The sequence below is a fragment of the Equus caballus genome, chromosome 8 (genome assembly GCF_041296265.1).
Source record: "Equus caballus isolate H_3958 breed thoroughbred chromosome 8, TB-T2T, whole genome shotgun sequence".
NCBI classification, from domain to species: Eukaryota; Metazoa; Chordata; class Mammalia; order Perissodactyla; family Equidae; genus Equus; species Equus caballus.
The window spans coordinates 24,667,551-24,694,628 of record NC_091691.1 but is presented as its reverse complement, the minus strand read 5'-3'; the positions used below and the strand labels follow the sequence as shown (position 1 = coordinate 24,694,628).

At 52.9% G+C, this 27,078-nt stretch overlaps 1 protein-coding gene across 2 annotated transcripts in view; it reads right to left on the bottom strand.

The window, feature by feature from the left end:
- Positions 1–20,916, bottom strand: part of BCL7A (BAF chromatin remodeling complex subunit BCL7A) — a 29,097-nt gene extending 8,181 nt beyond the window's left edge. Inside the window, exons 1-4 of one of the 2 annotated variants that reach the window (XM_023647211.2) lie at positions 20,540–20,916; positions 13,480–13,561; positions 10,153–10,249; positions 4,967–5,134 (exon numbers count right to left, since the gene is read on the bottom strand). In XM_023647211.2, coding sequence (XP_023502979.1) covers positions 4,967–5,134; positions 10,153–10,249; positions 13,480–13,561; positions 20,540–20,631 — 439 coding nt within the window. In that variant the 5' untranslated portion in view covers positions 20,632–20,916. The remainder of the gene's footprint in view (positions 1–4,966; positions 5,135–10,152; positions 10,250–13,479; positions 13,562–20,539) is intronic. The other variant, XM_023647210.2, reaches the window with a different exon arrangement.
- Positions 20,917–27,078: the final 6,162 nt, after the last annotated feature.

Below are 27,078 nucleotides of genomic sequence, written 5' to 3'. Positions count from 1 at the left end.
GAAACAGCCCAAAGGTAAAGGAACAGACAGATGGATAAACAACTGTGGTAATCCCGTCAGTAAAATACTACTCAGCCATGAAAAGGAATGGAGCACTGACCCATGCTACAACATGCATGAACCTTGAAACTATTGCACTAAGCTAAAGAACCCTGACACAAAAGGCCACATATTGTGTGATCCCTGTAAAGCTAATCCGTACAGACAGAAAGCAGATTGGTGGTTGTCAGGGGCTGGAGGGAGGGGATGGGGAATGAGTGCAAAAGGGCATGGGGTTTCCTTTTTGGGTGATGAGAATGTTCTGGAACTAGATACAGGTGGTAATTGCACAATATCGTGAATGGACTAAATGCCACTGAACTGTGTACTTTAAAATGGTTACTTTCATGTTATGTGAATTTCACCTCAATACAAAAAATCCATGTATGTGTTTGCTTTAACAAACATTTTTGACTGCTATTGTCTTCCTTCTCTCTGACCAGTTCCCTTTCTGCCCCACAGCGTGGGCTCTGTGGAGTGGAGAGGGAGGTCGGGGTCCCAGACGGAGGCTCAGAAATCATGAAGGTGGCTGGTGACCCAGAGTCACGCTGACCCCTTGCCCAGCTGGAGAGCTCAGTGGGAACTGGTCCTGAAGCTGGTGGGGCGTTCAAGGGCTCAGCGTGGCGGCCTGATTCTCTCGGCTCAACGGTACTGGAACTTACCCAGGGGAAATTATTTTCCTGGGGCCTAAATTTAGTCCAAGGAGTTTGGACATTACGTCATTCTTGAACTCGCTCAGCAGTAAACAAGTTCAAAGCAAGGTCAACAGCTGGCAACCAACGCGCCCTGTCCCGGCAGGCAGTCTGCACCCACCTGCACAGGCTGTGGGGTCTGCCTCCATGCCCTTCCCACAGGGGCTCAGACAGCCCCCAGCAATAGGCATGTGGGCCTGGCCCACTGTGGGGGTCCCGCCTGAGCAATGCTGGGCAACTGTGCAGACCCAGTGGCCTGGTGGAGCTGGAAGAGGACCCTGGTATGGTGCCCACCTGGACTTGTAAAGCTTGCAGTGGCTGGGGTGGGCAGGGGGTCATAGTCACCAAAATGGGGCAGTTATGGACTCATTAACCCAAGACAAATCCTGCAGCTGAGCTTTAAGTGGCCCTTTAGGGCAAAGGAGATGCAGACCCCAAATGTGGCAGAAACGAGGCCACGGCCAGAAAGAAAGTAGGATGGGAAAGAAGCCAGGACGTGGCCCTTGCCTGGTCCTGCACAACCCCTGCACCCAGTGTCCCCATGACTCCCCTTACAGGAGGGGGGAGAAGGCAGCTCCCACGCTCACCAGGCCCTTCCTACCCACAGTCTTGGGCTGAGCATTTCACTTCCTTTCCTGGTTCATTCACGCCTCGCAATGACCTGACACGAGGCAACTTTTATTTGTCTCATTTTATAAACAAGGAAACAGGAAGGCGTGCAGAAGGTGACGCTGCCAGCCCAAGGCCATGCAGCTAGCAAGCGTCGGCCCAGAGGTGACCAGCTCCGGTCCCAGCCCCCTGGCTTCACTGCCTGTCTGCAAAGCCACCTTCCCAGGACGGTGCAGGGGGCTACTGTGGGGGGACGAGAGGGGATCTGACATGCTGTACATGGCAGGAGGCTAGGCAAAGCCATTAGGACAGTGGTTCTCAACTGGGGGCGGTTTTGCCCCCTCCTCCCATTTGGCGCTGTCTGGAACATCTTCGGTGTCACAACTAGGCGCGGGGCTGTGCTACTGGCATCTAGTGGGAAGAAGCCAGGCATGTTTCTCCACATCCCACCGTGCCCAGGACAGCCCCCACAGCCAGGACTCACTCGCAAATGATTCTGGTAGCACCGAGGCTGAAAGACCCTGCTCTGGGGGAAAGCCACTCTACCCACCGCCTCTCTGGAGAAAACTCGGCAGGGCCTACCGACACTTTAACTGCCCGTAACCTCTGACTGAACAGTTCCACTTCCAGGGCTGTGTCCTACAGCGCCACTCACACCGGAGCAAAGATGCAGAGAGACATGTGCACAAGACTCCCTGTGTGTGCGAGAAAAAGACGGAAACGACCCCATGCCCATCAAGGTGGGGACTATTTGAACTATGACACACTCATATCAGTGAAAGATAAGCCAGTAAAGAGAATAAAACACACCTTAAGTCCTAATGCAGAAGAATCTCCAAGGTGATTAAGTGAGAGATTCTAAAAAGGGAGGCTATAGTCCCACACAGATGCTCCTAGGTGCACAGACTGCCTCTGGAGGGCTGCAAAACAGACTCGGCCGTGATCCTCCCTGAGGACGGGGAGGACTCTTGGGGGGGCTCGCTTCAGTCTGCATCCTAATGTCTGAATTGTTCCCATGTGTACCGTTACCTGCATCCCACCCCCAGGGCCTAGCCGGGACACGGGCACCTTCCTTACCTGGCTCGGAAAGGATGTCACACTGAGGACACGAGCCCCGCACACCCGGCTGGCTCACTCCTTCCTCGCACATCCTCAGGCACTGCCCCTTGGTCCGTTCGGCCTGGACTGCATGACCCCCTTCTAAGCCCTGCTTATCCTTCAGGCTCAAATCAGACAGCACCTCCTCCAGGAAGCCTTCCCCGAGGCCCTCTCGCTCCCTTTCCTTTCTGTGTCTATCATAGCACTGACCACGAACTCACAAGCCCCCTTAGGGGCCAGGAAGTGCCATGAATGAGTCAAGTGAGCTGTTTAATTCAGACACAGATAAGCTTTGCAAAGAAAATCTAAGGAATAGTCTCCTCTTCCTCAAAGAAATGTGCATTTCCTCAGCCTCTCTGCCTTTTACTATTCTATTGGTAGAGAAGTATGTTCAAGAAACATCTTAATTTTCCTTTTAAATCTACAATAAGAAAACCAATAGTGATCACAGGGTAATACACAGCAATTGTCTTTGGCCTCATGGTGGGGGACAATAGGGAGTGGTGGGGAGTGTGGTAACCGGTGAATGCAGGTCCTCTGGTCCTCCCTGGAGAGGCAACTACGTCTCTGTTCTAGCTCGTTGGTGCTCCATGGAAAGGCAGATCCAGTATTGCCAGATCTTCTTCTTTTTCAAGAGAAGCTGGAAATCAATCTTATTTTAAGCGAAATTGCTCAATTTTTAAGTTTTGACATCCAATTCCAATTAAAAACAAAAATACCACTGGGTTCTGTGGTCACACCTGCACACCACACACTGGACCTAGTCTGTCTGTGCCCTCTGTAGACTGTAATTCTCAGTTTTGATGTTTTTCTCTCCCTATGGGTTCTTCAGGGTCAGGAGGCAGGACTCAGCTGTGACGGAGGCCCAGGACCAGCAGAGAACCTCACATGGGGCTGCTGTGGGTAATGTGTGTCAAAGGGAATGGAACGGGATGTGAACGAACCCCACAGCATCCATGGCCTTTCTCCCGAAGAGACGCATGCCTGCCCCAAGTACCAGGAGCCCCACCTCCAGGCCAGCTGCCCCCTGCACTGGGTGAGCAGCACATCAGCCTGGACCTCTCCCCTGCCCTCTTCGCTCCTGTAACAGATGATGGCAAGGCTGACCCTCGAGGTGCCGGGAGTCACCTGCGAGTCCCCTCTCTCAGCCCACGTACCACCCATCAACACATCACTCTGACCTTCGAAATATTAGACAATCGGAAGCTATCATTCATTTTCTTAGGTGCGATAATGATATTTGTGATTAAGCAAGAGGACGTCCTTATTTTCAAAGGCGCATGCCGAATGGTTTAGGAATCCAACGTCATAAGGTCGACAACTTACTTCCAAATGGCGCCAGAAAATATTTACAGACAAAAAAAAAAAATTAACGATTGCCGAATTTGGCTGGTAGGTATACAGGAGAGTATTATACTATTCTTTCAAATTTTCTGTATATTTGAAATTTTTCATTTAAAGAGAATCAGGAGACCTCAAAATACACAAACATTTCTACACACACATATGTGTACACACACACACACGTCCTCCACAATCAGACCTCTCCTTACCTCTTCCTCTGCCCACCACCAGTGCGGCCACCATCCTCTCCCACCTGGACCCGCCCCTTCACTGGTCGCCTGCCTCCACCCTGGTGCCCCTATTATCTGTTCTCAATCACAGCAACCACAGTGATCCTTCAGATCACAGCACTCGAACTCCCAATGGCTCCTGTCTCACTCAGCAGAAAAGCCGGTGTCTGCGAGGTGGCCTTACGAGCCCCCCACACTGGAGGCCCCACTTCCTCTACAACATCTCAATTTTTGAGCCCCTCACCCACTGTTCTCCAGCCACACTCAGAACGTCCCTGCCCCAGGGCTTTTGCACTGCCTATCTACTCTGCCCAGAATGCTCTTCTCCCAGTTATTCACATGGCTTGCTTCCTTGCCCAAGGTGAGCCACATCTGATCTAATGTCACCTTCTCAGTGAGGTCTTCCCTTACCACTCTATTTAAAGTCACAACATGGGGCTGGCCTGGTGGCGCAGCAGTTAAGTTCGCATGTTCAGCTTCTCAGCGGCCCGGGGTTCGCCGGTTCAGATCCTGGGTGTGGACAAAGCACTGCTTGGCAAGCCATGCTGTGGTAGGAGTCCCACATATAAAGTAGAGGAAGATGGGCACGGATGTTAGCTCAGGGCCAGTCTTCCTCAGCAAAATGAGGAGGATTGGCAGCGGATGTTAGCTCAGGGCTAATCTTCCTCAAAATAAATAAATAAATAAAGTCGAGACATGCCCCATAATTCGTAAGACTCCCCATTCTCTTTCCTACTTTATAATTCTCCACAGCACTTATCTTCCAAATACTAGATTGCACAATGTTTAAATTGCCACACCAGAACACGAGCTCCAGGCATTATCTTTCTTCTACCACCGCCTTCTAAGCACCGGCACTTGGCAGGGCCCCCTTCAATACCTGTCAACTGAGAGTCTGAACTGAGGGCTGGGTGGAGAGAGGTCCCTCTGAGCCCAGGTCTCAAGGGCACGTACCTTCAGCCCCTGGGAGCTCCTTCCCATCGGCCTGGGCCTCATCTGCCTTAGCGTCGGTGCCATCGCCGGGCACAGCCGAGTTGGGCTCCGGGGCAGGGCTTGAGTTGCTGCTGTTCTCCTGTTTGATGGGGGAGGCATCTGCTATGGAGCTCTGGTTGCTGTTATCATCTGCATGGGGGAAGCAGAACCACAGGGTGAATCCCACAGCTGCTGAGGAAAGGCAGGTCGGGGGGCTCAGCTTCTCCACACCTTATCACCTGCAGCCCCACAGGATGCTCTCCCAGGAAAGGAGATGCTTCCTCCTCCTGAGACCTCTGAGCTGGCCTGTCCTGCCCAGCAAAGGGCTCTGGGAGCTGGGCCTGACCTTCCCCACTGGCTCACTGAGGAGAATCCTGTCTGGAGGCCGCCGGCTGCAGACATGGCCTAGCACATTTTAAATCTCTAGGGGACATTTGAGATCTCATCTTGGGTAAAGAAACCAGACATCCAGTGCACCTTGCTCTGAAGTAATACAAAGGCCAAAGCATGGTCCACGACACACTGCCAGAATGTTCCTCTGATCTCGTCAAGCCTGGATCAACTTCCACTCAATACAAAATAAAGGGGAGAAAACAAGGGAACAACACAAAGTGGGATGCTCCAGAGGACCATGGGCCCAGCTCCCCAACAAGTCAATACCATTTAAAAAAACAAAGAAGCAGCAGGGAAGATTACTGTAGATTAAGGAAACTTAAGGGAGCTAACAGCTAAACACAATGAGAGAAAATTATTTGGATCCTGTTTTGAATGTGCCAGCTGCAAGAGATGTTTTGGGACAATTGGAGAATCTGAATATAGTCTGAGTTTAAAAGGTATTAGGGAATTATTGTTAATTTTGTTAGGAGTGGTCATGGTACAGTGGGTCTATAGAAATGCCATTTATTAGTGGCGCATGCTCAAGTGTTAGGTTCAGACTAAAATATCACGGTGCGAGGAAATTCACCTTAAAATGCTTTAGCACAGGTTGCATACAGTTGTCAGAATTCCCCGAATTTTATACTGAAGAGCTGTGCATTTTTTATATGTAAACTGTATCTCGATTAAAAAACACAGTTTAAAAAATAGCTGAGGCAAATATGGCATCGTGTCGCCGGAAGCCTAGGTGGTCGGTGTATGGGGTTCATTATACTACTCTCTCTACTGTTCTGTTATGAAATTTTTCATAATGAAAAGAAAAAAGGGAAGAAAGTTAATCAAGCGATGACATTAGTGGTTGAGCTGGTGACAGAGCTGGGGGTGCCGGGGCACATACTCCCTTGCCCGGGATCCCCTTTTTTGGGCAGAGAGAGACATTTTACTGCAGATACCCACGTGGTAATTTTAAAAATATTCCTACAACCTTACGCTGCTTTTCTGGGCCATGCTGTGCACCTGGGACCACGGCCATTTTTGTGAGGGAGAGAGACGGAGGGGGGGCGCACATCAACGCATCCTGGGCGTCCGTTGTGTGCCGGGCACCGAGGGGCGCACATCAACGCATCCTGGGCGTCCGTTGTGTGCCGGGCACCGAGAGCATTTAGTCACCTCGCTTAATCCTCCCAACAACCCACCGGGCAGGTGCTGTTACCGCCTCATTTGACAGGGAGGGAAGCCGAGGCTGAGAGCGGCAGAGCCCCTTGCTCAGGCCGGTCTGCCCAAACCCCGAGTCTTTCTTCTACCTCAACCTGCCGAGGAAGCACCAGGCAGGCAAGCAGCCCCCACTGGGTAAACGGCATCTTACTGTAAGCGTACTCTGGGGCACTTGTTACACAAAAGCATCCTCTTGTGAATTCTGGGACCTAAAAAAAAAAAGTACACTCTCCTGATTTACCTTTCGAGAAAATCTAAACTTCCTTGCTACGCCAAGATATGTGTGCACGTGTGCAAGCAGCACAGAAGGCAGAGGCCCGACCCATGGGTCCCAGCACAAGGGTTTGTTAATTAATGACAGTAAGTGCTAATGTTTAGCAAGTTAGCTGCCTGAGCCTAGCCTGGTGACCTGGTAACAGCGTGACCCTGACACTTGGGCTAACCTCGGTCGAATCTTGGAGACTTAGGCACTGGACGCAGAGGTCTTCGCCCTTCCCCCCCACATGCCGGTCCTCCTTGCTGAGGCCTCCCAGATGACTCTAGCCAGGCCCGCGTCTTTCCCTGTGCTTTCACTGTACATGCCCTGTGGTCAGACTTGGTCTTGGCTGCACATGTACTAAAACGGAAATGACACTGAGAAGGTAAGCGTGGCTCCTGCACTGGGAACCTGGTTTGCTCAGCATTCCAGATTTTTCTGAAGTGTTAGTCTGGGCTAATGGTCACAAACTTGGATTCTGCCTCCAAAGGACCTCAAATGGCAGGACTGACATTTATGAACTTCCTAAGCCTGGTGGTCTAGCGGTTAAGATCCACTGCTCTCACCACCGCAGCCTGGGTTCATGTCCCGGTCAGGGAGCCACACCACCCTTCTGTTGGTTGTCATACGGTGGCGGCTGTATGTTGCTGTGATGCTGAAATCTATGCCACCGGGATTTCAAATACCAGCAGGGTCACCCATGGTGGACAAGTTTCAGCGGAGCTTCCAGACTAAGACAGTCGAGGAGGAAAGGCCTGGCCACCCACTTTTGAAAAAACTGGCCAAGAAAACCCTGTGAACAGCAGCAGAGCACTGTCTGGTATGGCACTGGAAGGGGAGAGGATGGTGCAAAACGACCAGGCAGGGCTCTGCTCCGCTGACACAGGGGGTTGCTAGGAGTTGGAATCAACTCAATGGCACTAACAAGAAAAAAACCTCTGGGCAAGTGACTTCACCTCTCTGAACTGTAGTTTCTTCTTCTGTACGATCCGGCTCATTATTAGGATTAAATGAGGTAAGGCATGAAATGCGTTTAGCAAGACGCTTGGCACATCACGACAGTTTTTTAAATGTTAGCTGCTAACATGCTAAGGTTTTCAAGGGATTATCTTATATAATACCCACAATAACCTTATGAAATAGGCATTACCATCCCCATTCGACAGATTAAAAACAAATAGACAAACTCGATGGCTAGATGTTCAATAACAAGCCCGGGAGCACACGGCTGGGGGAGATCCCAGGAGAGTCAGATCTGAACTCAGGCGGCATCTTGCCCTCTGCTCTAAAAGGCTCTCATCAATAATTCCATGATTCCACCGAAACTGAGCCAGGTCCAGGGTCCCCTCGGTCTCTAGAGAGAGTGGGGATGCTAACCAATGCCAGGGAGACAGGTCATGTCCCAGCTCCAATACTGATTTCTGAAAATGAAATGCATCCCAACTACGTCTGCAAGGCCAGCTGGGGACCTTTCTTGACACGTTAACCGTCAGCAAGACCCTCCTGGGCTGCGCTGAAGCCAATTCACCAACCAGCAAGACCCCCTGCCCTTGGAGCTGGGACTATGTTTCCAGGCAAGTCCGTCTGGGCAAGCGGAGAAGTTCGCTGGCCTTCCCGCCCCAGAACAAGACAGCCCTGGTTCTGGAGGGCTAGGAACTAGATCAAACCAATACTCCTTCTTGATTTACTTATTTGTTTCCCTCATACCACCTTGCTGTGCAAAAGACTCGGGGCGGCCAAAAGTACAAAGACCTTAAAATTGGCATCAAGAGACAGAAAAAGGCACGTGTTGTAAGCTCTTATGCCAGTGGGCCAGGCAGGTGACTAAAGGAGGTGAGCCAGGTGGGGCTGGAGAGGCCACACCCTCCCTAAGGGACAGCTGCTCCGGCTTCAGCGAGTTGCTGCCTCGAGGGAGCACCCACCCAGGGCTGCCGGCTCTGATTTCTCAAAAGATGGAAAAGATGCAGATTTCCTGATTGATAACTATGAGAAACTCAATTTTTCAGAACCTTCAGGTTTGACTCTCTGAGATTAGAAGTCAGGCGGTAGTTTTCCCTGGAGGGATGGGGATGACCAGCAGGGGACACCAGGGGGATTGCTGGGAACATTCTGTCTTGGTCTGGGCTGGTTACATGCGTGTGGGCTGTTTGTGAACATTTCATGGAGCCATATATTATGATCTGTGCCTATCCTCTCACCTAAAAAGAAAAATGAACACCAGCCATGTCAGAATAACTACAGACTGTCTAAAGCACACCTCCAGCCTGGATTGGACAGGTGGAACACTGGTTACAACTTTTTTTTTTTTGAGGAAGATTAGCCCTGAGCTAACTGTTGCCAATCCTCCTCTTTTTGCTGAGGAAGACTGGCCCTGAGCTAACATCCGTGCCCATCTTCCTCTACTTTATACGTGGGAAGCCTACCACAGTGTGGGTTTTGCCAAGCGGTGCCATGTCCACACCAGGGATCTGAACCAGCGAACCCCGGGTCACCAAGAGCGGAATGTGTGAACTTAACCGCTGTGCCACTGGGCTGGCTCCTGGTTACAACTTTTGAGATAAGATAGCAAAGGAAATTAGGCTGTCAATGTGGAAGGCAGGTCCCAAGGTCCCAGAGTGGTTAACATGGTGTCAAAATCCCGTTTGAAGGGGCCGGCTCTGTGGCGTAGTGGTTAAGCATGATGCACTCTACTTTGGTGGCCTGGGTTTGCGGGTTCGGATCCTGGGCATGGACCTACACCACTGAACAGCCATGCTGTGGTAGCGGCCCACATACAAAATAGAGGAGGATGGACACTGATGTTAGCTCAGGGACAATCTTCCTGAAGTGAAAAAAGAGAAAGCTTGGCAACAGATGTTAGCTCAGAGAGAGAATATTCCTCAGGAAAAAACAAAACAAAAACAAAACATCCAGTTTGGAGCTTCCCAGCAGCCAAAGCAAAATAGGAAATGGAAAACAGAGTCATTTATATGCTATGTCAGGCCTAGGAGGGAAAAAGACAAACATGTACACAAAAACAACCTTCCTGGGCACACAAGGTTGAAGGAACATCCGTGAAGTTTGTGTTACTGAGTGAGAAGAAGGTCTTATTTTATATCACCAGCTTATTTTGTTTCTTGGCCTGCTGTATTGGGAAAAGAAGTTTCTTCTCCTCCACTGAGACTTCTCCTTGGCACAGAGGCCTCCTGGTCCTGCCCAGCCCTCCTACCCTTTGCCTGGAATGTGAACAAACCTGCTGGTGAAACAGAAGCACAACTGAGCACTCTGCCATGGCCAGGGGCCTGGCAGGAGAGGGGCCCCCGCCAGGGGAGGGGGCACTCACCGTGCATGTCCATCATCCCTGGGGAGGAGCTGTTCTCCGGAGTGGTCACTTCTGAGCCACACTTCTCATCTTTGCCCTTTTTCTTATTCTTGTTTTTCTAGAGGAGAAAATGGAGCAGAAACCGAGTCACTAAATCACGTGTGTGCACAAGAGTGAGACCCTGGGGAGGGGTATGAATATTTTATTCCGCCAATTCATCTTTGAGGCCCCAAGTCCCCGGAGGGCTCTCCTTGGCCTGCGTTTGAACACATCCCATTAGGGGCTTCACCTGCTTCAGAATCAAAGCGCCCTGCAGAAGGCAGGATTCTGGGGCTGCGCCGGGGGGCTGGCAACAAATGTGCGTTGTTTGTGGGGCCAGCGCCAATGGGCATGCAAATGCCCTCGGTGGCAGGAATTTCCTTGTCCTTGAGGGAGCACATCTGGGGAAAAGGCCATGGTCCCCCGGCCCAGAGCAGGGACAGTGATGCCAGGTGAGGGACGGAAAAGCCAGAGTTCACGCACTCCCACTATCTGCAGGCCCTGGGGGCTGCACTTCTCAAAGCATACGCAGCTGGCTTCCAGTACCACCCTGGAGACGAGAGGTGGCAGTCTCCGGGAGGCCTGAGGGGGAAGCGGGCGCTTTCTGGGTGTGGTTCCATCTTTCCCGAGTGGAATAGAATCGTGTTGGAAACAACCTAACTGTGTCCATCAGTAAGAGACTTGGGAAATCAATTATGGTATGTTCATTCAAGGCAACGCAATGCAACAATTACAGAGAATAAGGCAGCTCTGCATGTCCGGATGTGGAATGTCCTACAAAAATATCAACATATTACAATATTTCAGTATCTCCAAGGTGCATAGAAGGAAGGTGCAGACCATGCGAACGGAAGGTCGACATTAATGGTAAAAAGCAGGATAAAAGAACGTGTATTTGTGCGTGTGTCTGTGGCACCCACTATCGAGAAGGATAAGCCAGCACCGGGTGCCTCCAAGGAAAGGAGCTGGGCGGGGTGGGGTGGTGTGTGTGCAGGGATGGGAAGCAGATTTATGAAAAGATATACAGTAAAAAAGGTAATCTTTGAAGAATATGCAAACCCGTAGAGACAGAAAGTAGGTTGGTGGTTTCTGGGATCTTGGGGATGGGAGAGTGACAGCTAAGAGGTATGAGTTTTCTTTCTGAGGTAATGAAAACGTTCTGGCATTACAGTGGTGATGGCTATATGCTGTGAATATACTAACACTGACGTGTACACTTTAAAAGAGTGAATTTATGGCATGTGAATTGTCTTAGTTTAAAAAACATTTTTAAAGTAACCTTTGAAAGTTGAACTATGTTTTACCTATTTAAAAGAAGAAAATTTTGGGGCCGGCCCCGTGGCCGAGTGGTTGAGTTCGCGCACTCTGCTTTGGTGGCCCAGGGTTTTGCCGGTTCGAATCCTGGGTGCGGACACGGCACCGCTCATCAGGCCATGCTGAGGCAAAGAAAATTTTCAAAGCGCTGAAGCAAAAAAATGGAGTAACCGTGGCGTAACTGGGTATTTAAAAAAATGGAAAGCTCTGCCTCCACAAAGCAGATTCCTAGCCACAACCACCAGAGATCTGGAGTCAGCTGTCCAGGGCAGGGCCCAGGAACCTGCATTTCTTCAAGACTCCCAGGAGACAGGATGCTCAGCCAGGCATGGGACCCATTGCCCTAGAGGGAAAGGGGGAGGGGGAGACAGCGTATTGTACATCACGGCTCAGAGATGACAGCGAATTAGCATTTTGTGAGCACCGTCTGCAGGGCCGCGCGGGCTGAGTTCTCTCCGTGTGATATATTGCCTTTGCTCGGCTGCAGCAAGCCCAGGAGCCAGATATTACTGCTCCACTGCACAAGGGGGAAGGAAGGCCCAGCAAGTGGGGTCACCTGTCTGACGTCACAGGGTAATAGGGGGTGGTCTGTCCAACTCCAAATCCAGTGCTCTTTGCCCAGCCAGGAGCTGCCCTGTCCTTCCTGACAGCCCGTGGATTACATTTTCTCCTTGATCACAATCCATTTGGCACTTCCCTGATGTCTGTTTCATGCTATTCTATAATTATCTTCCCCCAACGAGATTATAAATTCCTTGAGAGCAGGGACCACATCTTCTCAAATGCAACCGGCGTTTATACAACACCTAATGATGTGCAAGGCACAGACATGGGCAAGAGCCAGGAGCTGCCTTCGAGGAGCCTGGCCCGGCTCGCTCTCCCTCTGGAACAACCAGTACTGACTGCCGTGAGCGTCTGTGTCTCGGAACCTCTGGGGAAAGCAGCCCTGGTGGCTCCACGAGCCAGGCCACAACCGGAAAGGACGACAAATGCCCCTGCTCTGTTCTCAGCCCAGCGCCGACCCACCCAGGGGCGGGTATGTGATCACAGGGTCAAGAATGGATCCTCGGCCCTGCTGGGAAACCAACACAGGCAACTGAAGATGCCTAGCCCTGCCTTTAAGGCCCCTAGAAACCCACCCATCATGACCATGGCAGGACGGGAGCCAGAAGGGGTAGTCTGAGCCATCTTCCCAGAGGAGAGGACTGTTTCCATGAATAGGGAAGGCACTCCAGGCAGGAGGAACAGCCCACAAAGGCCTGGAGGTGGAACCTTCTGGATTTTGACTGGAAACGAGAATAGCTGACCCGGGGTCTTTGCGGGTAACTGGCCTAGGAGGCGTGAAGCTGAAAAACCTCTGCAATGTGGGGCAGCTGCCTATCATCAATCCGCCGTAAGGCCAAGCACGCCCACTGGAGCTCCCTCTAGTGGTTGTCATCAAGACCCTTCCTGGAGCTTCTCGCAGCGGCCCACACTTCCCTGCGCCAAACTCACTCTGGGGTTACCAGTCCTACCAGCAGCTCCGACCACAAGAAGGCTCTCCAAGAGCAGAGAGAGTGTGTTCCTGGAGTCAGACAGACGTGGCAGTGGCTGTGTGACTCGGGAGAAATGGGTTCACCTCTCTGAGCCTGGGTCCTCACTTGTACAGAGAGGATAAAAAGATCAACTCCACAGACTCAGTATGAGAAATAAAGGAGGAAATGCCTGGCAGATGGTCAGGGGCTCAGGAACAGTGCTACAATGATGAGGGTGAGTCTGCTGTCTGTGGGTACTACCACACCTGCCCCCCAACCACAGTGCCCAGGGCCATGGGGAGGGGGCACCTTTGCACTAAGGCATGTCCCCACTGGCCTAAACTGGGTCCTTCCGCTTCCCAGGTGGCCTTGGCCTCAGGGTCCCACCATGGTGGGCGGCAGCGGACAGCCCCCTCTCCCTGTGATGGGAGGGAACACGGATGGACGGCCCCAGCCCAGGGGACCAGCCTTACATACTCACATCATCAACCTTTGGCTCAGTCACAGGGACCCACTTGTAGATTCGCAGGGATGTGTCACCCACAGTCACCCACTTCTTCTCCCTGTGGAGAACGAGGAAGAGCCTGTTACCAGAGGGCTTCTGGGGTAGGACTGTGCTCACCCCTCATGGGACCACAGGTCACACTCCCTTGCAGCAGCTGTGACACATGGCTGCTCCGCATGGAGTTAAGAGAATGAGCTCTGGGTCACACAGACGAGGGCTTGATCCCAGCTCTGCCGCTCACTAGCTGGGGGCTCCTGGGCAAGTCACCTCACCGGTCTAAGCCTCAGTTTCCCCATATGTTAGACCACATAGGATCATCAATCGCTCCGCGCTGCCATGAGGATTACAAGAGACAAGGCATGGCAGACACTTCCCGTGCCTGGAAGCAACTAAGGAACTGCTTGGTAAGACGGGGGGAAGAGAGGGGCTGCCATTAGCGTGATTCCTTGGGATGAAGGGAATCAAGCCCCGGGTCCCTCCAGCTTTCGCCCCACAGAGCCAGTGAACTGGGCAGGAGAGAGGGCTTCAGGCCAGTGGGGGTGGGTAGGGGTCTTCACCAAGGGCACCCAGTGCCTCCCCAGCCCTCGTGGCAATGCCTCTGAGGTTGGGGGAGGGGAAGCAGGACCAGACAGCATGGGTCACCACCCTGTGCTCTTCCCAGCAAACGCCATTTGGAGCAGCCAGGGAGAGCAGGGGCACACCTGGATGCCCAGTGGCCTTGACCCTAAGGGCGGTCCCCAGGCATTGATACCAAGGGACTGTGACAGGGAAGCACAGTCTGGCCGAGAGGATGCTCGGAGACCCGACAGCTCAGTTCTGAGATGGGCATGCATTTCAGAGTCTCAGCTCCTGACACCCACGTCTGCACGGCTGCCCCCAGCCCTCCCCCAGCCACACTGCAAACTCCTGAGGGACAGCGTCCAGGGCCCCCCAGCTGCTAGAGGCAGGTCTACAGGTGAGGAGAAATCACAAGCCATGAGAAGGAAAGAGGGTGACTGGTTTTCATTAAGGATTGTAATTACCCCCCCGTCTGCCCCCCGCTCCGCTCCAAGCCATCCTCCCTCCTCCTAGATCATTGCTGCAGCCTCCACTCCTCCCTGACCTCCCGCAGACCACAAGTCAGGTCATCTCACTGCCTGCCCCTAACACTGGGAGTGACAGCCACAGGCTACACACCAGAGGACACTGAGGCTCAGGGAGAACTCCCTAGAAGGAAAGCTGCGATTCCAACCCAGGCAGTTTGGGCTCTGCAGTCCACGGTGCCTGCACCAGGCTCTGCCATCTGAGAAGTGGGAGGTCAGGAAGGACATGCTCGATGAGGAAACCAGCTGATTCAAGGACCCACAACAGGATGTTGGGAAGGGACACACACCTGGGACAGGTGGCCCAGCCACCAGGAGCCCTCAACAATTTTAGTGACAAGGGTTCCACCAGAACCGAGAATTACATGTGGCATGAACACCTGTTTGTGAGCCACTGGGCACCTTGTCCAGCCTCCCCACCCAGACCTCACCTCGGGTCCTCCCCACTGTGGGTGGGTGGCCCTCACGTGCTGCTGGGACACGTTACAGCCACCTGCACCCCTTTACCATAGGGGGTTCTGGGTGCCCGAGCGCACTCAAAACCAGCTAAAACCACGGACACCTCCTCTCCCCAAACTGCACCTGCTCAGGTCCTACACACTCCCTGCCAGAGGAAGCTGGGGTCTGGCTTTTACTTATTCTTTTGGGACCATTTCTAGTGCCTTCTCCGTGCTAAGCACTGTACACACCGGGTCTAATCCTCCCATAACCTTGTGTAGCAGGAATTGTGACCTCCCCTGTCTGACAGATAAAGAAACTGAGGTCTGGGGAGGTGATGTCATTCTCCCCAGAGCCGTTATTCAAACCCTCCAGGCCACACTGCTTTTTGGAGCAGCCCCTCCCGCCCCATCCCTGCCCCTTTTAGCCCAGGAAGAATTAAGTAAAGGCAGGTATCCAAGCCACGCCCACCCATCCTCTATCTCCAGGAGGCAGGATGGACCAGCTGCAAGCCCAGTCTTTCCCCATCTCCAGTCTGAATAATCGGAAGGTACGTGGAAGGGACAGGGGCTTTCTAAGGAACAAGCTTGGTGACAAGGCAACAATCATAATAGCCATTGTGTGCCAAGGGCTTCCTTCAGGCCAAGTGCTTTATTTACATGCCCTGTCTCCCGAAGATTGCCAACAGGCCCAGAGAGGTTATACCACTAGTTCACAGTCACACAGCTAGGCAATGGCAGAACCAGGATTGGTCACAGGCTCTGACCCCAGAGCCCACCTTCTGCTATTCTGCTTCCTGTGAAAAACTAAGAAATCATTCCACAAAGCACATCGGTAACAAGCTGGACCAAGAAGCACAAATTGCTAGAATCCCACGCAGATGGCCAGGGGCACTCAGTACTCCCAAGCCCTCAACTGGCTTCCTCGGCCTGGGCCCCAGTGGGTCAGCAATTCATGGTTTGATTGTGTTAAAAAAAAAAAAAAAGTAATTGACTTGCAATACACAGGACACCTCTCAGGGCAGAAAGTGTGCCAGATCCAGGCTTTGTAGGCACACGAGCCAAGACGAAGGTTTGAAGTTGCAGGTGCTTCCCAGAGGTTACAAGCCTGCAGGCTGTGAGCTGAATGCAGCAGGTTCTCGTGCTCCCTGTGTCCCAGCTGGGGATCCCCTGGCCTAGGTCCCCAACTCCCCCCAGAGATTAGAAACTGTTCTTCAGTTGCATTTCTAGGCGTGGACATTCAGGGGACTACAGGACAGAGGGAAGAACATCAAGAGCTTGACCTCAGGACTGGACCTCGGGACTGCCGTTCAGCCAGAAGCCGCCCAGGGAGAGGCAAGGCCTGGACCTCAGGTCTAAGTCCCTGAGCCAGCATCTGGAGGACGGGACAGGACTTCACAGACATGTTGAGTGAGCTCCCATGTCTCATCAGGCCAGCGGCATGGCAGCACCTCGGGAAATGACACATGGGCTCAGCTGGGAGTTCCCACTACCGCCCCCAAACCCATCACCCAGAAGGCACTGACCCCCATGAGGGTATTAAGCTGAACTTATTACCTTATATCTGGGTGGCAAATAAGTAGCCAACAGGCATGTTTTGTCCGGCCTGCATGGCACTTTAAAAAATTTTAGTCACTTGCCAAACTTTAAGAAAAAAGAAAAAAAGTCACACTCTGCATAGAAATCCAGATTCCTGGATACTCTCAAAAACAGGATCTGGCCACGGGGGGCCCACACCCCCTGAGGAGCAGTGGCTCTCTCCAGATGGGGCTCTGTGGCTCGCTCAGACGTCCCAGCTCTCACCACGTATAGGCACTGGCCTGGATTCACCACGACCACCAGGCTGCACGCCAACCCTGCCATGAAGACGTCCCTGGGTGCACCCTGAGCCCTCCTGTCCTGCTGGCCACTGGTAACCAGCCGGGCTGAAGCACCTCTCTCTTCTCCATCAGACTTAGCCTCCCGGACAAAAAAACCAAAGGAGGTCCCCGCTGTAGGAACAGAGCCCCAAACACTCTTCCCCAGCACAGGCTCCTATATAAACCATAAGCACCCATCCCAGATTCTCCAAGCCAAGGCCAATTTCTACTGTTCTCCTGGGTCCAGGTCCATGGCTAGCCATGGAGACCATCTTGGGGTTACCCACCATCCAAGGGGACCCTGCTGACTCCCTCGAAGAGGGCTCTGAATCCCTCACTTTGCATTCACTTCCCAGGGCTAATCCTTGACACCTTAGGGACTGGCTATAGCTGGCCTCATTCTAACTAGGCCCAGGCCCACCAAACCTACTGTGTGCCTGGTAGGAGGCACCCCTGGAGGTAGTGAGGTGAGGCCCTAGGCACAAACCTCCATCTCCCCCAGGGACAGGTGGGAAGTCCTCAGGGAACAGGCCTCTCTCTGTCTTCACAAGGTGCTGAGGGACCCTTCAGACCAAGGGCCCAAGGGTCCCCAGCCTAAGCTGACTTCCTGGCTCAAGCCTTTGCCTAGTGCCCAAGGATGCCCCCTCTCCTGCTCTCCGCTGCCCACACTGGGCCTACTGACCCTGGCCCAGTTTCCCAAAAAGAGGTCCACCATTTTGTTCTGCCTTCAGCCATCTCCTGGCTGCCTCACACTCAACCAGGCTGCCTTGCTGAGCCACCAGACAGAAAGGAGAGGAGAAAGGGCTGCTAGCTACAGATGGGGTGGCCACAGCTGGCTGCCAGCTTTTTCCAGGGGTAGGGGAAGGGTAGGGCTGGCAGAGGGGGAATTTTTAGGGGTCCCAGGGGCTGAGGTGAAACACCACCCTAAGCTTACAGGCTGAATGGTACGCCAGACACTTCCATTCTCCTCTGGCTAAAATACAGGATGCTGAAATAAATCTGAATTTCAGATAAACAATGCATATTATTTTAGTATAAGTATGTCCCAACTATGACATGGGACATACTTACGCTATAAAAAAATTTTTAAAAGATTATTTTGTTATTTATCTGAAATTCAAATTCAACTGGGTGTCCTATAATTTTATTTGCTAAATCTGGTAACCCAGTGTCCCAGACAGTGGTGAAATGCATGGTTGGTGGCCACGCAGTTAATAAACAACCCAGAACCTCCAGGTCTGACTGGAAGACGCATTCTAAAGGCACAGTGAAGAGGAGATTTGGCTTCTCGGGGCTGGAGAAACCCAGGCAATAAGGTGAAGTCTTTTTTGCTTAGAAGGGGCCAGAAAAAAAGAAAAAAATCAGCAAAATGCAAGTTTCTCTGAAGCCTACCTTACAATAAGGACGACAGTTAATGACACCTCCTGTGTGCAGGGCTAAGTGCTCTTGGGGACACGATCTTGCTCCAGGAGGGACAAAGCTGCACAGGACCGACCCCCCTTGCTGCCACGGTCAGAGAAGTTCCATGGTTTGCCAAGGTCACAGCAAGGGAGAGAACTGGAAGCCCAGCCATGAGATCCCAAAGCATGAGGTCTTTAGAGGACATGACAGGTTTCCTAAAACACAAGGGAGGGAGAGGGGCGCTCTCCTCTCCTCCCCTCCCGGCAAACACAGGCCTGGTGGGCAGTGGGTTCAGCAGCGCTGAAGGCCTCCAGGCTGGCTGCTCTGGGGCCAGGCAGGGTGGAAAACCCCACAGCTCCATCTGCCCTCCTTGCAGAGCAGCTGGTGGGCCCGCCCTACAGGAGCAGCTGTCAGGGTGCAGGAGCCTCTGCCAGGCTGGGAACCTGGGGCAGAAGGCCCCACCACGCCTCCTGGAACAGAGAAAGGCAGCTTGCCCCCAGCCCGCTTCTCACCTACAGGCCGGGGAAAGAAGGGACTCAGGCACAGACACCAGTTCTTTCTTTGCACAGGCGCTAAGGCAGGGGACAACTCCAGCCTTCCCTCTAGGGATCCCGCAGGAGAGGGGGTTGTGAGCTTGTTTTCCTGTATGTGTTTTGGCCTGCAGCTGTTTCTGCCATTTTTAAATGGCTCCAGTCGGGCACTGGGTGCCCTGCACGCCAGGGGAGCTCCCACGGCTCCGAAGACTTGCATCTCAACTTTGGAAGGCCTCCCCTTCTCACGGTTCTGAAAATTCTTTGTCCCATTGGAGCCAAACCCAGCCCTCGGCCGGGCATCCGGCCATCTGCAGACAGCCCTTTCCATAGGAGGCCCGGGAGCACGTGGACTTTATTGATTTTCCTCTCGCCTTTTTTGTTGGGTTTGACTCAGAAAGGACAGCTAACTTGTGACACGGTTAGACTGGAGGCTCGCCCCCAGTGGTTTTTAGAGACCAAGGCGTTACTCAAGAATTGACACCCCTACACAGAAACGTACCCGCTAAGGGGCCGGCCCAGTTTTTAGGCTCTAAATAAAGGGTCAGGACGAGCCCGCGGGCGCTGACACTCGAGAGCGTCGCGGCTGCTCCCTCTCTCCCCGACCCTGGAGAAGCCGTGGGAAAAAAATAATAAAGTTGAAATCGGGGAGCTGGGAGTTTTCAACAAGTCTGCCCCAACCCAGCGATGTGCTCGCGCCTCGGGCCTGGCCCCCGGGCCGACCCGGCGCCCGACCCCGCCGAGGCCGCGCGAACGCTCAGTCGTGCTAATGACAAGGCCACGCGGGGCAGACCCCAACCGAGCAGGAGCCACGCGCGGCCGGCCTCGGGCCCCCTGCCCCCGGGCCGAGAACAAAAACAACGGCTCTCTCCGCCAACAAACACGAGCTGCGGGTCTGGGGAAGGCAGACGCGGCCCAGGACCGGTTTTTGGCCAAAAATGCTCGCTCGCCCGAGCCCCCGCGTCCCCGCGCGCGGCGCCCGGCAGAGCGGGGTGGAGGGTGCCCGGCGCCCCGGGCCCGCGGCCGCCGCCGGCGCTTCCTCCCCGCGCTCGCCCCCATCTTTCTTCCTCGCCGAGAGCCCTCGCTCCAGGCAGCCCAAAGCGCTAAATTTAAACGGCTCGCGCTCTGCAAACTCCGCAGACTCGAGGGCGCCGGGCCTGGGAGGCGGGGAGCGAGCGAGCGGGCGAGCCAGCGCGGAGGGAGGGAGCGAGGGAGGCCGGCGCGGGCAAGGGCGCGGGGGCCGGCGCTGCGCCGCCCGGGGCGCGCGGGGAGGAGACGGCGACGGCGGCGGCCCGCTCGGTGCCTGCACAATGGAGCTCGCGCTCTCCCCTCCGCCGCCGGCATCACGGCCCCGGCGCGCGGGAAGCCGCTTTCATGTGACTTGCACAAAACGAAATGGCTTCTGGGGCCGGCCCCGAGCCCCCCTCCCGGGAGGCGCGCGCCGCGGCGGGGACTGCCCGCCATCCACCGCCCGGCCCGGGGCGCCCGCCGCCTGCAGGCTCCGCCGCCGCCGCGCCAGGTGGGCGACAGGCGCGAGCGCACCTGGGCAGCGGCCGCGGCCCCCGCCTGGCGCAGGTGACCGGGCTCGCGCGCCGCCCGCCCTCTCCAACTCCCGGGCCCGGGGCGGCCCGGGGCGCTGCGCCCCGCCGGCTTTTTGTATCGGGGCTCGGGGTTCGGGGCGGCCGCGGCGCCGGCGAGGGAGCGAGCGAGGAGGCGCCTCCGCTTACCATTTGCGCACTTTCTCGATAGCCGCCATGACCCTCTTGATATCATCTTTGGCGCGGCTCCTGGTCTCGGCTCGAACCGACCTGCCCGACATGGTTCTGGCGGGGAGAGAGAGGCTGGGGAGCGCGCCCGCCGGGTCCTGCTCGCGCTCCGCGGCGGCCACACTCGCGCCCGCCCGCTCACTCACTCACACACACAGACACTCACACACACACACTCACACACACATACACACACAAAGCCTGGTGCCGCCGCGCGCCCGGGGCCCAGTGCGCAAGCGCCGGGCGGCAGCTGCACCGAGCAGGGGGAGCAGCGCCGCCGCGGCCGCCAGCAGTGCGGCCTCCGGGCGCCGCCGCCGCCGGGCAGTCCGCGAGTCTCCTCGCCGCCCGGGGAGGCGCCGCGACCCCGGCCCCGGGGAGGCGGCGAGGGGCGGCCGCCGACGCCCTGCTCCGGGCCCGCGGAGGGGGAGGCGGGCGGGCGGGCGGACGTGCGCGCAGACACTCTCTCGGAGGCCGCAGGTGCCGTGGGGTCCCCCGGGGAGGGCGGGCCCGCGGGGCGGCCGGCCGTGGAGGGGGCGCATGCCGCGGGAGCCGGCTCGGCTGCCCGGCCGCTGGCCCGGGTTGGTGGCGGCGGGTGCAATAATGCAAGTTTCCTGTGGGGCTACTGACTTCTCAGAGTTGCAGGCGGCGATTCGGGACGCGAGGTGCTCTTGGAAAGAGTTGAGAGACGCGGATCCCTGCTGGCCCGACGCCCTGTTCAAATAGGCGAGCTAGGATGTCGCTCCCCTTTCCTTCGTCCTTTAGGAAAACTCGGGCCGGAGGAAAGGTGCGCGGGTGAGGCGGACCACGAGAGACATTCGACCTTGCTCGTTCGGAAGCTTTTGGCGCAGGAAAAGCTCAGTGATCATGAGCGTTTCAGCAGGGGCTCTTCCCTCCCCCCCCCGCCCCGCCCCCGGAGACAAGTTGCCCTCACCATAAATGAGGTGAGGGGCCCACGTCGGGGTTTGTGTCAGAGACCCACGGCTTAAATTTAAGCCGTTTCTGACTGAAGTCCCAGGCTCAGACCAGGTGCTGCCACCGCGCAATGACCCCAGCGGGTAAAATGGACCGGCCCGTCTACAAGGGGGACTTGTGAGGTTTCTTCTTCCCCATCTTGCCTCAGGACAGTTCCGGAAGGAATCAACTACTGCCGTCAGGATAACGCAGGTGCCGTATCTTCGTGTTGGCTGCAGCTAAACAGATTTGAGCAGAACTTATGCTGTGATTTCCCCAGATGGATGCAGGGGAAAGCCCAGTGCTTTGGAGATAAACTAGCCCAACACCCGTCATTTTACGCGTGGGGAAACTGAGTCCCGGGGAAGTTCAAGGTCACAGCCATAGGCTAGATCTCTGAATCCCACTCATTCTAGAACCAAGCAGTTTCCCCTGAGGTTTTAGTTTTGGGGAAAAGAGCTACTGGGGAAATGGAGTACCTAATGTGAAAAATGAAGACAAGAACGCTTACCTCAAAGAATCATTCTAAGGGTTATATGGGAAAATATATAACAGCAGGTCATAAAACAGAGGTCTCACACTGTCGGCCCTTTGACTGTATCTGGCCAGCAGCTATTTGCTTAGGGCCACACAGAACTTTTTAAAATATATATTTGAATTTACAATAGGAAGATATATCAAAAATCCAAATATCGACCAATGAATGGATAAATATATATCTACACAATGGAATATTATTCAGCCATTAAAAAGGAGTGGAGTACAGACACATATCACAACATGGATGAACTCTGAAAACATGCTAAGTGAAAGAAGCAATCACAAAAGGACAAATATTGTATGATTCCACTTACATGAGATATCTAGACCAGGCAAACCCATAGAGACAGAAAACATTGGTGGTCGCCAGGGACAGAGGAGAGGGGATGGTGGAGTGACTGTTAATGGGTATGGGGTTTCCTTTTGGGGTGATGAAAAGATTCTGGAAGTAGATAATGGTGATGGTTGCACAATGTTGCAAATATACTTAATGCCACTGAATTATACACTTTAAAATGGTTACAAGGGTCAATTTTCTGTTATGTGTATTTTGCCACAATAAAAAGAAATCTGAACATCCAGCTTCTCTAGAAAGAGCAGAAGGTCTGCAAACTGGGCCCCCAGAGCCACACGGCGCAATCAGCTGGAGTGGAGGAGCCCGGTGCCCCTCAGACAGAGCTCCCCAGGTCGCCATGTGTCACTCAGTCACTTTACTCCTTTGTGTTACCTGATGGCCCCTGAAGGTATTTGCGGGTTTGATCTCTGATTAAAGTGTAAAACTTTCTACAAATATTCTTTGTAAATCTGGTACGTCACTTTTGATAGTTTCCTGTCCCCTGTAGATATTTTTTAACTTCTTACTTTCAGCAAAGCACAACGGTGTTAAAGTCTGTGTCTGATAGTCCAATATCTGAGGTTTCCAAGGGTCTGTTTTGCTGGTTCTTGATCATGGTGTTCTGTTTCCTTGTGATCTGCTGGTTTTCTTTGACCATTCTGGACGTTGTATCTTCAAATGTATTTATAGGGATGATTTGAGGCCTGGGATGAAGTTACCTTCCTTTAGAGATGCTGTACATCTGCTTCTGCCAGCTCCCGAGGCCACTGCTGGCCCAGGACGACCTGCATCCAAGTTCAGGGCTCGTGGTTCCCGGAACCACCCAGCTGATGCAAATATGGGCTGCCCAAGTGGGCAAGACTGGTTTGCTTATTGTGTCCTGAGGGTGGGGTCAGTGTGTGGGGCAGCTGGCTGACAGGCCTGCGCTTCCCAACTCTGACCTCACGTCTGAAAGCAGCCATGGCAAGAGTATTGATACTATGGAAATTGGCAAATGCCATCTATACATCAGGACCCTTCCCCCAACCCCACCCAGAGCTGGTTGGTAAGCATTTACCAGCATACCACAGGTGGAACCTGATAGGGTCCCAAATAATTGTGTGCAAGGTCTCATGTCCCACCGAGTATGGCCCCTGGACTTTGATTTCTGGCCTTTTCCCTCGAAAAAAACCATTCACACTGAAGTTCAAATATGCTAGGCTTGGCAGTTATCTGCAGGGTTCAAGTGGCTTCCTTGCCGGATTATCTTTCAGGGTTCTCTCTTTGCTTCAGTTTCGGCTATTCCTTATCATCTTATCAGCATGTAGTGGCTTTTAGGATGTTTTTAATTACTTTTTCTAGCATTTTTAGTTGCTTTCAGCTTGAGAGTTTATCTGAATAACTAATTACCAGAAACTGGAAGTCAAGCTCTCTCTGAATGTTGGTGGTTACTCTAGATGTGTTAAAAGAGTGATCCCAGGGTTACAGAAGGGAGTTACTCAGTTATGCTTGTGGCTTAACCTCTCTGTGCCTCATCTGTGAAATGGGGATAACAGAACACCTGCCTCAGAGTTGTTATGAGAATTAAAGACAATACTCGTCGAGCTCTTAGAACAGTGCCTGGCACAAGGCGAATGCTGGATACTGGAAAGGATTTGTTACATAAAGGACTTGTATGATCCTTTCATCATTAGGCTCCCCCCAGGGACTGAAGTCAAACCGCTCCTCTTTCCTGGGTTGCTAAATTCAAGCCTTAATCCACTGCTCCTGTTACACGCTCCTCCAGGGTGAAGGCTCATTCACCACCGGGATGGGGGATGGGGTGCATGGGGGCGGTTTCTGTCTCTGGAACGGAGATGCGTAATTGTGAGGAAAATGCAGGCCCGGCTCCAGCGCCTCTCGGAGCCTTGGTCCTCACCTAGCAACTTGCAGCAGTGGCAGCAGCATGCTGTTTTCATAGACAGGTGCTTTGGTGTTTGGGGAGCAGGCCATCAGCAAGGCCCAGCAAAAGGGGAACTCTTTGAAGAGAATGCTCCAACCACAGAACGAACTATAGTCCCTTCCTCGGGGACAGGAGCAGAAAAGGTGTGCTGGGCCAGCCCTGGAGGCCTAATGGGTAAGTTTGGCGTGCTCCCCTTCAGTGGCCCAGCTTTGGTTCCCTGGCACGGACCTACACCACTCATCGGCGGCCATGCTGTGGCAGCAGCCCACATACAAAAAGAGGAAGATTGGCAACAGATGTTAGCTCAGGGCCAATCTTCCTCAGCAAAAAAAAAGAGTGAGAGAGAGAGAGTGTGCTGCAGAGGATGAAATCTGCCCCCTTTCTCAGAAAAGGATGCTAAAATCCAGTAGTCACATAGCCAGTTAGCAGAGTTCTGGCCAGAACTCCACTGTCCCGATGGCAGTCTCTGGGCTTCCTCACTCCACATTCATCACAATGTTGATAGTTGGACATCAGCCATGGTGGGAGTATTGACACTATGGAAATCGACAAGTGCTGTCTGTATATCAGGACCCTCCTGTCCCTCCCCCACCCAGAGCTGGTTGGTAAACGTTTACTAGCATACCACTGATGGAGCCCACTGGGATCCCAAGTTATCGTGGGGAAGGCCTTCCCCGCAGTGTGGGCCTTATGATGAGTTTCAGATAGACTGGGGAGACCTGGAAAACAAAATGTTTTTTTTTTTATAAACCAAACAGGGCAATCTGCCTCTCTGCGTACTTTTCTTGCCTATAACCACAACTATAAAATTGTCACTAGCTCAGATACTAGTGGATTGACAATTTGCATATCCATCCATGCAGCCATTGGTTTGCCTAAGAGTTGGGCTACTTGAAAATAAAAAGATAGTAGATATAAAGTGCTTTGAAAGACTAATGTGTTCAAAGGTGAGACAATGTAATCCAGACGCTCCTTTAACAATGAATGATGAAATGCAGACTGTCTGGTCATGACCCAGTGACTTGGAGCAAAGTTGGAATCCATCCACACACAGGCTTGCTGCATCCTTAGGGCAGGAATCTAGGAGGCTGCCCAGTGTCTTCTCCCTCACTGCCACTGTGCGGTCATTTTGGCTGCCCAGCATCTGGATATCCTTCCTAGTCTGGGGTGAGCCTTTGGGGTGGAGGCTGCCCCATGACCACAGAAGCTGAAGGGGGCCCATCTCTCTCTTCACCCCAGGAGACTTAGATCCCGGGTGTGGACGTAACTTAGCCAATTGGTGGAGGGTCTAGCCACTGATTTTTTTCAATAATAGCTTTGCTGAAATATAATCAACATACCATAAAATTCACCCTTTTCAAGTGGTTTTTAGTATATTCAGAGTCAGTTGTGAAACCATCACCGCAATCAATTGTAGAACATTTTTGTCATCCAAAAAAGAAACCTTTACCCATTAGCAGTCACTCTCCCCCTCCCCCCCAGCCCCAGCCCTGGGCAACCACAAATCGAAGTCCTGGCTCCATGGATTTGCTTATTCTGGACATTTCGGTAAATGGAATCATGTAATATGTGTCCTTTTGTGTCTGCTTCTTTCACTTGGCGTATTTTCAGAAGTTCATCTATGTTGTAGCATGTATCAGTCCTTCATTCCTTTTTAGGGCTGAATAATATATTCCATTGCATGAATTTACCATATTTTGTTTATCCACTCATTCACTGATGGACACTGGGTTGTTTCCACTTTTGGCTATTATGAATAATGTTGCTATGAACGGTAGTATACAGGTTTTTGTGCAGATGTGTATTTTCATTCCTCTTGCCAGTATATTTAGCAGTAGAATTGCTGGGTCATACGCTAACTCTACCTTTAACATTTTGAGGAACTGCCAAAGTGTTTTCCAAAGCAGTTGCACCATTTTACATTCTCGCCAGCAGCATATGAGGGTTCCAATTTCTCCACATCCTCACTAAGACTTGTTATTGTCTGTCTTTTCCGTCTTAGCCATCCTCGTGGAGGTGAAGTGGCATCTCATTGTTGGACTTTGACTTTGACTTTGATTTTTGAGGCAGGGTCGGGGCAGTGGAGAAATGGCTGACAGGAGGAGTGGCCATTGGAGAGCCTAAGAGGACTGGAGGCCCTGAGCTCCCAGGGGTGGCAATACCATTGGCAGCCTGGCCTTCTTTGGTTCCTGCTCATGTTCAGAACTTGCTTCTCCAGTCTCTCCATTTATTCTGTAAGTTACCAAATAGTCTTCAAATAAAGTCCCTTTCCACTAAAGCTAACCAGAGCCAATTTCTATTGCTGCAAACAGATGATCAGGATTGATACCGTCTTTAAGCTGCCTCTTAATTTTTATACTTATCCATAATTCCTGAAGGCCTCTTCCCTTGTTGAGATCCTTCACTTCTCCCCAAACTACTGTAATAATCTTGTTACTGTTTTCCCTTTCCCCAGCCACCCTGCCCCCCGCCCATCACCCAGTCCTATGCCTCTAAGGTACAAATTCGATCCACTTTCCCTTCACTTTCATCATCAAGTTTAACCTCCTTGATTTAGCACACAAAGCCATCCATAATGTGACCTCTGCCTCCTCTGGGTAGCTCTCCTGCCCCCACTCCCAGGTACCCCTCATATTGGCTTAGAGTGCCTCATTTATGTAACTGCTCCTCCACCTTCCCTGCTCCTTTTCACCCCATCTGCTCTGGATGCCCCTATATCATATCACAAGATACTGTAATTATTATTGACATATC